At 40.1% G+C, this 13,620-nt stretch overlaps 1 protein-coding gene across 1 annotated transcript in view; it reads left to right on the plus strand.

Annotated features, from left to right (window-relative positions):
• The first annotated feature begins 11,934 nt into the window (after positions 1-11,934).
• LOC133913058 (inositol hexakisphosphate and diphosphoinositol-pentakisphosphate kinase VIP2-like) overlaps positions 11,935-13,620 on the plus strand; it is a 29,154-nt gene continuing 27,468 nt past the window's right edge. Inside the window, exons 1-2 of the mRNA XM_062356100.1 lie at positions 11,935-12,341; positions 12,615-12,674. Of these exons, the coding sequence (XP_062212084.1) occupies positions 12,273-12,341; positions 12,615-12,674 (129 nt within the window). The 5' untranslated portion in view covers positions 11,935-12,272. The remainder of the gene's footprint in view (positions 12,342-12,614; positions 12,675-13,620) is intronic.

Raw genomic sequence — 13,620 nt, forward strand, 5'->3', positions numbered from 1 at the left:
ACGGCTAATGTGCATGGCACGTAACGTGCTGGGTAGACGGGGGTATTAGTCAGAGGCGAAACGCGGGAGCGGGATTTTCAGAAGCGGAATATATGCGAGCGGAGCAGTAGAGATTAAATAGCATGAGGTAGGTAATTTCTGCAAAATTTAAGTTAGTCTGCAGAACTTGAGGCAATACGTCTTGTCTAGTGTGAGAACCTAACGTATTTTTTAAATAATAGAGATATAGATTCAGTTAGCATGAATATCGATTATGGTTTAGGTTTGTACCATCTGTTTTTTTTTTTACTCCTCACCACTGAATACAACTATAGTATCTGAACATGAACGCGCGCACTCATCCTACATACGCACCCACTCCACACACACCTAAAGCACGCACATACTAGTTATATAACTACACGCAGCTTGAAGAAAGCGTCAATCTAGAGATCACCGGGACCCATCGAGAATCCCATAGACGACGAGCACGTCGTAATCCCTTCTGTAGCGCCACGTTAGAGGAGCTGAAAAAATCCGAAATAAATTAAAACCTCGGTGCGTCACGTTGCAAGGTTTGTACCATCTTGCAACAGAACGTTGCATCAATCAGTTACAATCCCAATGTGAGATCTCTACAACAAGAGCTGGGATATGGGTCGTGGCCATTTTAGGTCAGCCTGAAGCCCAGCAGTTTGGCACAGCTCAAACACGGTACGGCACATGTTAGGCTTTTTTATTTTGAGTGAATTATATAAAATTATAAGTATTATATCATTTGTAATATAAAACTCTAATTGTTATAGTTAGTAACACAAAATTAAAAGTATTGTACGCTAATTTAAAAAACTGATTTTAATTAAATTAATCCAAAAAGTGGTGTTATATTTGTCAAAAACTCTAGAATTTTTTATATGTGTTTCATAATTCATATGCAACACATTTTAATTGGATTTAAAAAAAATAGTGTATAGAATTTAAACTAAAATTCTCCAAAAAATACTACTTTTATAACTCCTAACAATGGTTAGTGTCTCAAATAAAATCTCAAAAATCTACAGAAAATCATTAATATTCTTCTTATATAATAGACTAATTTCTAAAATTATTTTCAGACCTATGTTATATGGTGAAAAAGTGAGTTTCTTTGTAAGTATATAAATAGAGCATATAAATGGATCATTACAAAGGAACTTACTTTTTTACTATATAACTTAGGGCTAAAAATAATTTTATAAATTAGTTGATCATATAAGAAGAATATTAGTGATTTTTTTATTTTTTGGTATTTTATTTTAGGCCCTAACAATTGTTAGGAGATATAAAGTAGCATTTTTGGATAATTTTAGTTTAAATCCTACACTGACTTTTTAGGTGAATCTAATTAAAATAGGTTGTATATGGATTATGGAACACTTACAGAAAGTTTTTGAGAAATATTAAATCTTTTTTTGGTGAATCTAATTAAAATCAGATTTTGTATGAAATTAATGCACCATACTTGTAGTTTTATGTTATTAGACACAATACTTATAGTTTTATATTACAAATGACATAATTCTTATAATTTTGTGCAATCCACTATTTTATTTTTTATTGTTAAAATAAAAATTATAAATATATATATGTCTATTTTTAAAAATATAAATTTAGATTCATGTTGTCGTTCCACTGGGCAGGTTTAAAAATAAAAAATATTACGCTAGTGTGCTTTGACCTTACCACCACGTGACCATGGTCGCGAGCAAGAGTTCTAGACCCTTCAGACCATTTCTGTTTCCTGGCTGGTCACGGAGTTGCTTGGTCAATTTGGTCTACCACGCAAATTTTAAATCGATGGAGCCTTGATGCCAAGGCTGGAGAAGGAATGACGACATGCCGAAGCCATAGTTCATTTGTAGCATGCTGTCGAATACCCGTATCTTCATCATGTTAATTCATTATTACCTCTTCTTAGGGTTGGCTTACCTGGAGATTCCATTACACATCATCCTGAATTCCCGATTTTTTTAGTTGCCAACATATTGTTTTATATTCGGTCCGTCAGTCATCATGTAAATACATATATGGGTCATAAAAATAAAGCAAGCTCTGTAAAATATTCATTGGTTGTTAAACCCTTCCTTGCTGCACGATATTTTGACCCCGGGAGTGGGATCTACTGATGTTATATCAGAGAGCAGTCTAATCAATCATGTACGTTCGATCTGAAATCGATGGATTAGATGATCTGTTATAATACCTTGGAAAACAGTAAAAACGCACAGTAACCATACAAATAGTAGCTAAAAATATTGTTTGTCACTGTAGCTACGTTGGAGAACTGTAGCAGCAAATATAAATTACTGCACTCCTCTAACGTAAAACAGCTACGTCAGAGGGTCTCCCCCCCCCGGGTGTCCAGTGACTACCACCGTCAGATCTGCCCACCAACATTTCCGCTCTCCCCTGTGGCTCTTGATCCTGCCAAACCACACCAAGTGGCGCCTTGTTCTGCCGACTAGCATCAGCGAGGCCTGATCGAAAACTAACCTGGGCCCCCTAGCCCAGAGAGGACCAGATCATTCTACGGCCCGTTGCTGCCCAGGCTTCGAAGGATAAAAGGAAAAGATAACGTGCATGGGCCGAAGGCCTGGAAGTCGATCGAAACGAACTTTTTTATTTTTATATTTTTTAAATAAAAAAATGGTAAAAATAGATGCTCATTTTAAAAATCACACATGTATACTATTATCGCTCGTGGGAAGAGCGACGGGTGCATGTCTTTCAAGATTAAAAAATAAACTCTATCACCCTTCCAACAAGCAACATGTTAAAAAAAATGCAGCATCTCAATGCTCTTAAAATTCAAAATATTACCGAAATAGTCATGAAAAGATATAGAAAAAGATATGCTATAATCTAGCTCTTCAAAAAAAATTAACTCAAACAATTATGGTGTATAATTTTTCTCATTGTAAATATTATATTTTTGTCTAATTTTTTTTTAAAGAGATAGAGTATCCTCTACACCATCAATTTTTTTAAAAAAAATATAACTATTTGATAGTGTTTTGAATTTTTAGAGCAATGGAACGCACCAAATTTCGGAAAATAGGATGGGAGGAAACACATCCGCTGGGCTTGCACAAGTTGTCGTGGCGGATCTGGCGGCGCTGGAGCTGCTTGGAGAGGAAGAGAAGCTCTGCTGTTGTGCTTGGCGGAGAGGAAAACTCAGCTGTGGATGAGCTGCTGCTGCTTTTGTGCACTCGTAAACTAGTGAGGTTGTGCGGTCAGCTGAGAGAAGAAACTAGCGAGGAAGGACATACCAGTCTTTTCGCGTCTCAGGTAATGGGCCATCAGGCAAAAATAGCATAGGAGGGCAAGTGGCAGAGAAGAGAAACATAAATTTTAAATGACACATAAGACAAAAATATATCTTGCAATGTCATAGAATTTTCTTAAGTCCCTACGGCGATTTTGTTGTTGCTGCGTTGAGTGTAAGGCGGCACACTTGCAGTGGATTGATCGGTAGGAAAATTGTTGAAATAAAGTGTATTTTCACATATCTATATCTATATCTATATATTCCCCACTGTTGGTCTCGCCTAGGCCCCGGAAATCTTAGGAACGGCCATGCCAGAGCGGCGTGGTGGACGAGGCGAGCAGGGGCAGGAGCGTCTGTGGCGGCGCCTCTCCACTCTCCAGTGCCAAGTGCTCGGTAAGTACGTACGGGCCGGCGCACATATAAATTGATACGAAACGCGTTCTGGTAATTTCCTTGCCGTCCCGTGCCTAGCTCTTCACCCCCTGCCGTTTTGCCTCCACAGAGCAGCACCCGTGGGCCGTGGCTGAAGGCGTCCGCGATTAGGCTAAAAATTTGGATGTGCTATTTATTGAGCTAGATGTATCACATGAATCTGATATGTATGATTTATCACTGAAAAACACAAAAACACTCGGTGTCATATATACCTCTATCTTTAACGTGGATTGGCCCAAACCATCGACGCTCCTGCCGACCCATCGATTCACCGCACCTGTTCAGAAATGGCGGTGATGCCACGGGCGCAGTGCAGCGCATGGTCTTGGTGTCCTTTTTCTGATATTTGGCTTGATGCATGGCTCTCTGTACATACATGCATGGGTCTCCAGCTTGTCCTCGACTGGTTTATTTGTAGCGTGCTGTCGAATGCCTACGTCTTTCAACTACTCCCTGGCTCCCTGCACGCATGTTGCTGCATCAGATGTTACCACTCCCCGTGGCTCGGTCCAGCCAAACCACACCAAGCGCCAAGCGTACCGGCATCAGCTAGCGAGGCCTCGTAAACAAATTAACCAGGCCCACCATCTCAGTTTCTTGCATCAGTAGATTCCTCTAGTTGCAAGAGTACATCGTGCCTGTTGCACCTGACCGCTCCAACAGGGAATCATCTCGTCGGACGTCGCCTTGTTTCCTAGTAGGTTGATGCTAATAGCGCTAGTGTTCATTGATTAAAAAAAATTGTTCGAAAACACGTGTTAAGAACTCCGAAACGGGAGAACCGCGAGGCCAAGATCGTCGAGGCGCTCGTTTTCGCTTTGTTTACAAGGAAAAAAACAGTGGTAAAATCGAGAAGAGACACAGGTAAACCGTTACTGGCCGGCGCTGGAATCTTCAGGTGAGAACCCAAGGACAGTTCGACTGTACAGCAAAACTGGTCAACCCTTGAAATATTCACGCTACTGCAAGTTGTCTAGATTCTTGGCAAACAAAAGCCAGGAAATTCAAACCATTATGGGACGCAACCTCGAGCTTTATCCCTCGACAAAGCCTGACAGATGCATGCTTCGGTTTGGGTCCAGGCAGCAATTCATCAAGCGCGAACAATTGATCACGGACGGTCCATTTTAGCGCAATAACACCAGGCTGGATAGTCTTTCTCAGGCTGGGCCTTGGGTAGAGTTTTTCGGACCCAACACAACCGGCCCCTTCCCCCGGCTCGGGAAATGTTAAGTTCTACAAACACGTACCTCTAAGCGCGAACGAGCTGCTAGGTGGTTCGCTCGCTCGTTGGGAGCGGCCGGGTTGGCCGTTCGACGTCTGACTCTCGCACGCTCATGTACAGAGGAGATTTATTTCTACATGGATTTATTTTGGAGAGCCTCGAGCTTAATGGGATCGTGTCGTGTTTATCCCGTGTAGACACGTTGCTTCGGGAGTTGGAGGCTTCGTGGATTTTAATCCACGAATCTTTTACTACGACGTGTGATGACCAGAGAGTCTTAATCTTGACTTGTGGCACGCACGCCAGTGAGCAGACCATCCCGCTACACGCGCCTTCGCTTACAAGAAAATGTTTTTTTAACCTTACCACTAGATACTAAGAATATCTTATATCATACTTAACATACATATACACCTATATATACACACACGTCTCTTTACCAAATATATTCATAAAACCTCTAACATGTCCATACCACCAGTCAAGATTAAGACTCTATCTCGCACCTTACAATTAGAATTCTTTCAAATAATTTTAAACGTCTATATATATGGTACGATATGAGTTTAGAAAACATATATATATATATATATATATATATATATATATATATATATATGTGGTATGATATAAGTTTAGATACTACTATATACTGGCGTTGATGTAAAAAAAACATGTTACCCTAAAATAATCTACAAACATGTCACAAGTGAAAAAAAATGCAAGCAAAAAAAAATATATAGTGCACTGTGCTGCCACCACAGGAGTCGAAATCAAAGCTGCCACCATTGTTTCGTGCAGACAGAGAACCGCACAAGTTCGGTGGTTCTTTTCATGACGCAACGTGACAATGCACGAGAAAACAGGCAGGGAATCCTGCATTTTGCCATACAGATTTGGTACTCTCAGAAAGGTGACAGCAATGATACGGGAATTGTGGGATCTCTGACACGCCACGCTATTCTGCTGGAGGACGCCGTTCCGTTTGCGTTCGTACGTACGGCAGAAGTGCTTGCAACGGGAAAATAATCCTAAGAGTATGTTGTAATGTATTTGACGTTTGAATCTAATTCATAGCAGGGTATGTGACAAATTATTTTCTTATATATTTTATTGTATATAATTTTTAATTTATTTATAAATTTTATAATAATTTTTACCATATGTCACGATAAAAAGTTATATCTATGCTCCAAATACATTAGATAAGGTTTTATAGATACATAATTTCTTTTGACTTCATTATAAGTTTTATGATAATTTTTACCACATGTCACGATAAGAATTGGGTCTATGCTTTAAATACATTAGACAAGATTTTATATATATTGAACTATATGTACCAATTAATTTATCTAAAAGTCTAAATTGATAGGAAAAGATGGGTAACTTATTTATACTTTAATACTCCTCTTACGTGGACGATCTCTTGGGCCTCAAACATATAAATAGGAGTTGATTGTATTTTTTTAAATTACGTCCACTAAGATTTGAACTCGAGATCTATGATCCTGATACTATATTAAGTTACATGTATCAACTAATAAAAGTCTAAGCTGATAGGAAAAAATGGATAATTTACTTATACTTCAACGTTTTCACTCACGTGAAGGCTCTATCGAGTCTCAGACGTAGAAATATGAGTTAGATACAATTTTTTATTTAAATGTGATCGCCAGAACTCGAATTTGAAACCTCTAATCCTGATACCATATTAAGTTGCATGTACCAACTAATTCAGAACAAAACTTAAACTGATAAATAAATATAGATAATTTACTTATACTTCAATAATAGAATTATTTTCCACTTGCAACGTACGATGTCTCAACACTGTACAGATTTCTAACCAGGGGCAGACCCAGGTTGAAGGTAGGAGGTGCATAAAACACCGACTAATTTTATATTTTTAGTGATACATCGTATGTATTAGACTCATAAAATACCTCTCTAGAATATTCAGATATTTAACTTAATAAATAAAACACCTAAATATTTTGATTCTGGATCGGGTACTGTTTCTAACGCTGAACTGGCAAAGAGATGGAGGCTTGCAAACATGCGAGTGCTCGCCGTCACATTCCTAAGGATGAATCTGCGATCTCGGAGGCGCCTTATCTCTGACTCGCCACGCGGTTCTTCTTCGGCGGCGCACACACGAGACCAACTGGCGCGGCGGCAGGTACCGTCGTGTCGTGCCCACTGAACTGGTCAGGATGCACACGCGGCCTGCACGATTAGCTGGTCCTGACGTCGCCATTTGCATGTGGTCGTCCGTCGTCCCTTGTGCCATAATTTGCCTGGCAGGGGGGCACCATGCGTTGTCGTCAAAGCTTTGGTGCTTTCCGCGGTTTATTTTATGCTCGAGCTGTTCCTTTCAGTCTCAACCGACTGACGCCGACTGCAGAATGCCGGAGTGTGAGCTGCATGCCGGAGTGTGTGTTGTTGATCCTTTTAACTTGATATTTATTTATTCTATTATTTATCTTATAATTATTTTAACTATTCTTTTAACACGAATCTTAATGAAATGAATACTCTGATTTCTCTTCCGAAAGTTCTTATAGGCGTTGCAGCTTACAACTTGAGCTTGTCTTCTACGCACGTACCAAATCAGTTTGTTAACAAGCTTATCGCTGTCACCTGATGTAGATCAACCGGCGAGTTTCGTTGTCAGCAGATAAAGATGAGCGTGTCAGCAAGGCAAAGATGGATCGAGCACTTTGGATGTCTGTATTAATACTCTCTCTATATTGGTTGCTTTTGTCACCCTGAATTTTCCATTGCCATTCGAAGGAAGTTAGGTTTGTGGTTCTGCGGAAGAGTCTTGATATTGTTTACTGCTTGAAAACATGCCTTGACCTGAGTGTATAGATCAACTCCTCTGTTGGTTCATTGATTTTGATGTGAATGAGGTGATTCAGAAACTTTTGTGGATACAGAGGAGGATATATACGTCTTATCTGGAGATGGTGAAATAAGAATAATATTCTTTTTTGCAAATTCCATTTAATTATGAGTGAACCATAATAATCGCCAGTTTATTTATTTTTCCTGAGAGAGTTGATTGCCAATTTTTATCCGCATGCGAGAGATTCTGTTTTCGGGTGAGCGAAAGAGACGGACACGGTGACTGAGACATCTCCAGCTCAGAGGAGACGGCATGCCCGAGGGCATGCTTGTTTCCATTTTAATTGTGGAAAGTAACTTTTGTAAGTTGAAGTGGAATTAAATAGATAGTTGTTTCTTCAGTTTTTAACCATCCGAAGTCTAGATTATAGTAATCCCACAGTTCATTGTTGGACAGTTTTCCTTATCTTTTGGTTTGAAAAAAAGACCATAATACCCATCAACATTGAGAAGTAATTATCCATTAGTACCCTTCCTCATGCCCCGACCCCTCCCGACCGCCAGAGACGAGCTCAACCCTCTCCTACCGTGCCAGTGTGGTCAGTGCCTCTTCCTCGCTCGATGTGTCTTCGTCACCTAGAGAACCTCGCCATGTTTGCTTGTTCCTCACCGTGACGACGGGCTTGCTCGGAAGCATAGCGGGCTCCTTGATGGCGACGGTGTGGTGACGTTCTACTTTCCCAGTGTGGCTGCATGGTTCTGATAATTAAGGGTATAGATGTTGTTTTCAAGTCTTGGTGTTCCCTTTTTGAGTTATTTAATATGTCTTTTTAATCATGTAAAGAGTGCATTAGTAATAAGATTAGAGAAAAAGACTTTTGACATGCACTCAAAACAGTTGAGACTATTATAGTTTTTTAAATGCATAAACAACAATCTAACTCATCCAGAATCTTAGATAAACAAACAACATTCATTTTTTACAATTTAATTTTTAAAATCTAAAATCTATAAATTATTTTTTCAAAATTTACAGCTAAAATAAATAGGACTGAGACCGCTTAGAAATAAGCTACGGTCAGATTCTCGTATCTCACATGGACCACCCAGTTCTCATCCAACTATACCTGCTAGGAGCCCCCAAGGATTACCGGCTCCACAAGTCCGTTTTCTAACAACCAGTTATCCCGTACCATCGCAGTCACTGCGGTACATTTGATGTGAACTGTTTTTATCAGAGAATCAGTTCAACACTTTTGCATGTTACTGTTAAAAAATTACTAGGCAACTCTTTTTATAACTTGCTTAAATTTCTAACGTTGTCTGCAAAGGGGACAATTTGTTTGTCTCCCCCCTCAAATATTAGCATAAGAAAAAACACTATAATATGCAAATTACATGGGAGAAATAAAGTTCTGATAGACAAAAAAGTTGGAAAAGTATCATCGATATTGATTTAAGTTCAAGATACACTATTTCGTTATGGTATTTTTTAATTTAATTACTACTGTGCAATATAATGTTGAAAATTTTCGTGGTTGTAATTAAATATTGCAATGTATATAGTTACGTAAATTTAATTTGCCCTTGTTCCTTACCTAGCAGTCCGTAACATATAGCCCCTTGGATAGTAAGTGTTTTCTATCGAAGGGCCACTAGAAGTAACAGGTCATTAGAGGGATTTGTGCTACTTGTTCACTTCACTTTTACAATTACTTTACGAGGGGAACAAACGCTAGCACATATTTTGTTCAACTGATTATTTGTTTTCGCAATCGATTATTCTCATCAATTTATTTTGCGACACGGATCTAAAATTACAGCTTTGCTTTTTCACCTTTTCATTTCCTTTTCCCCCTTCAAAGATTCAGATGCGTTGCTCCTTTGCAAGGCTACGGCTGGTTGGCTAAGGATGAGTCCTTCTTAAGATAGCTCAGATTTATCTAGTCAAACTAAGCATCTTGCAGCATGATCATGTACGTCCGGAATTTTGGTCCAAGCCATCTCCATCGTTCTTTTGAAATTCTCCGAGTCTCCGGTATCCAGAGTTCCAGACAAAACAAAAGCTTACTATGCTTGTTGTCGTATAAAGTAATTAAATCATCTATGCATATTAGTCCTAAGCCTACTTGCTTATACTTTAAAAGTGTGTGGTATGCTATGATAGTCTAACGCTAGCCACACTTTAGTTAGAGTTAATTATCTTTCTTGGCAAAAAAGGGTTAGAGTTAATTATGTAGTCCTTTGCTCCTTAACCAAAACCAAGCTACATACAGTCAAACAAACCCTTGTGAGACTAGCTGGGCTAGCTAACAGCAAGTTATTAGTTACTGTAGTTGGCACGCGTAGACCATGGCCTTTGACTGATCAGGCGGTACTTGCATGGCTTGTGGCATGGAGTGCCCACGATATCTAGTTGATATTTGAACCCGAGGTAAAAGGTAAAAATATAAAAATAGACAATATATATCTGTATATTTTCTAAAATAGATATCGGATTGAAGTATTTGTAAATCTTGCATCTGTATTTGGTAGCTCAAATACTGAAAATTCGATTTTGGAATCTCAAAAACCAAAAAAAGACGGATCTGACTGTATTCGGCACATGAGATGCCAAATACGGCACTGCTCTGGTTGCTTTTGGTGCCGTGCCCATCATTTTGTTTGTGCTTTCGGTGCCCCATCAAATTGGCATGCCCAATCATGTTGTCTTTACCTTTGTCTTTCCACTCCTGCGCTATAAAATGAGGGTAGCTGCAGCGCGAGATAAGAGCAGAAGCACAAAGGAGGAGAGAAGAGGAGAAGCAGCAGCGTATCGCGTGGAAAAAGGAGAGGAGAAGCAATGCTAGGAGAGGAGAATCAGCCTAAGGCGAGGATCTCAGGTGTCTTATTGTTTCTCGCGTTGTTGCTCCTCCTCGCTTCGGGTTGATTCTCCTCTCCTCACACTGCTTCTCATCTCCTCTCCATGCGCCGCGCTGCTACTTCTCCTCTCCTCTCCTCTTTTGCGCTTCTGCTCTTCTCTCACGCTGCAGCTGGCCTCATTTTATAGCGCAGAGTGGAGAGACAAAGGCAGAGACAACATGATTGAGCATACTGATTTGATGGGGCACCGAAAGCATAAACAAGATAATGGGCATGGCACCGAAAGCAACCGGCCGTATTTGGAGGTGCAGAATACGGGTGAGCAATGCTGTATTCAGCATCTCAGGTGCCAAATACGGTTGGATCTGTCTTTTTTCGGTTTTTGAGATTTCAAAATCGATTTTCAGTATTTGAGCTGCCGAATACAGGTGCTAGATTTGTAGATACACCAATCTGTGGTCTATTTTGGTAAATATGTGGGTATATGTTGTATATTTTTGCATTTTTGCCAAATATATTCAACAGATTCGTAGTGTACAGTTTGCTAAGTTGGAGAACCAATTTGAGCCAACACTATAAGGTTTTTAGAGTTAATTAGATTCATGCCATTATAAATGCCACGATTTTAAAATATGTCATTATAAATTTGGTACTCAGAAACATACCATTATGAATATTTTGAAATTATATTTATATCATTACCGTTATAAATCAGGCACATCTTGTAATGGCATGTATTTAATGTCAGGAGATTTGTAATGACACAAATTCACATTTTAGACGATTTTTAATGGTATGTATCCAATTTTTAGAATATTTAAAATGGCATGAACCCAATTTCAAGATATTCATAATGACATGTTTCCACAGACCGGATTTATAATGGTATATTTTAAAACTGTGATATTTAGAATGGTATGAATCTAATTTAAGGTTTTTTTTAGAACCAACAATGCATTGGACTCTTTCCACAAAATTTCACAAGGCATACTCTTCTCTTTGCCAATACTAGGGTTTTTAGGGATTGTTTATTTCTCACCAAAAAGCCAAACTAAAATTTGGTTATGTCAAAATAGGGTCATGCTAAAGTCGGGATAACTAGAGTAATATTTGGTTTGAGTGAATACCAAAATCTTAGGGTACAACCAAATTTTAGGGTACAATCAAATTTTAGCTTTTATGCAAATAGAATCCAAATTTTCTAAGCGTCGCTGAGACAAGAACCAAACAGCCCTTGGCTTGCTCCTGTACTTGTGTGGCATGGCGGCGTGACCACAGCATCGCAACTAGGCCACCCCACTGTGCAACCGATAAGAGCCGCTCCCCCCTTCCTTGCCCCTGCCGCTCGAAGCCGCGCGTCCCCTCAACCCCAGGCCTGTGGGACCCGTGGCCCGAACGCAGCCGCTGCGGTCTGCGGAGAAGCGAAAGTTGTGTGAGATACGCGCACCTCTGGCTCCTACCTGAACGCCCCGGACGACGCGAGGAACAGGCTTCAAATCTCGCGGAGACGCGTCTTCTCTTTTCCTCCCGGCATCAAATCGCGCCGAGTCTCCCCGGATTCGCGTGCACGCGCCGTGGACGGATCGCGGAAGGAGGAGGAGGGGGCAAGGGGCAATGGTGGTGATGGAGGGGAATGGCCTCGCCGACAGGGTCACCATTGGCGTCTGCGTCATGGAGAAGAAGGTCTGGATCTTGCCGCGTTGTTTTCTTGTTTTTTTGGGTGGTTCGCGGAATTCGCGAACGCATGGATCGTTCTTGATTTCTCTCTCGAATCGCCTCTCTCTGTTCTCCCGATCTTTGTTTGGTTATTGATCTATTCGTGTTCTTGCTGTTCCAGCGCGTATGTCTCGATTGGCCAGTTCTTGCTCCTGGTTTTCTCAGAGAATGCGGGAGTTGCTTTGTTTGCTCCGGAATATGCTCTCTTCTGATCGAATTTATGGTTTCTCTTTTCTTCAGGTGTTCTCTTCTCCCATGGAGCAGATTCTCGAGAGGCTCCGCGCGTTTGGAGAATTCGAGGTACGCAAGATCTTTACTTTTGCCCCTCCACGCCGCATTCCCTTTCTCTGTTCCATCAATTTGCAAAAGGTGGAAGTGAGTGTAAGATTGAAGTTTGCCACAGGGACGAGTAAATGGGTGGATGGCGTCGAATTGCATGTGATATTTCATTTTTGACATTTTCTATTGCGAGACATCCGTGAATCTTTGTGGATACCAATTTATTCTGCATCTTTTTGAATAATACGTGAGGTCCTATCATGTGGTTGCTTTTACGGTTTTTACGGTTTGCCCCCAATTTTCCTGGTTATGGCAAATGGGTCCCTGAATATGTACTTTATCTAAATGTCACTGGCTGATCGTTGGTATACTTTTGGGAGGACTATAGTTTGCTTTTTATTTTGACGAAAAGAACTATAGTTTGCTCACTTGCTTTACTGATAGTTTAAGCACCGTGTCAATAAAATTAGAAGATTCGCAGTTGAGTGGTCGATATTCCCATGATATTATATGCCAAACGTTGACTCGTTGTACCATAAGCTATGCATATGGACCAGTATTCCTTATCAATTAATGATGTGTAGAATGCAATAAGAATTTCAACTTCTCGGAAAGGATTAGGCATTAGATTTGGTCTACGGCATGCATATATTAATATGTTAGACATACTGTTAACTCCTCTGCGTTCTAGGGGGACCACTGGCCACCTAGTTTGCCTGATTATTTTACCAAGGCTTGCCTTGTAGGAATAATTTGCCATTTTTATGCTTGATTAATATAATCCAAGCTGCAGCACATGGTTTACTTCTTCATCCTTGCTTCTGTTCATCCATTGTTATATTGCTCATGTCTAGTTTGGTGCTTGGGAAGGCACTAACTTGTACATCATTAACGCCACAACTAACTCTAGCTCTTTTGCTTCTCTTGCTTTGTGTTCCAGATTCACTCTGTAAATCCGCACTATAGT

This window comes from Phragmites australis, chromosome 3 (genome assembly GCF_958298935.1).
Source record: "Phragmites australis chromosome 3, lpPhrAust1.1, whole genome shotgun sequence".
In the NCBI taxonomy this organism is placed as follows: domain Eukaryota; kingdom Viridiplantae; phylum Streptophyta; class Magnoliopsida; order Poales; family Poaceae; genus Phragmites; species Phragmites australis.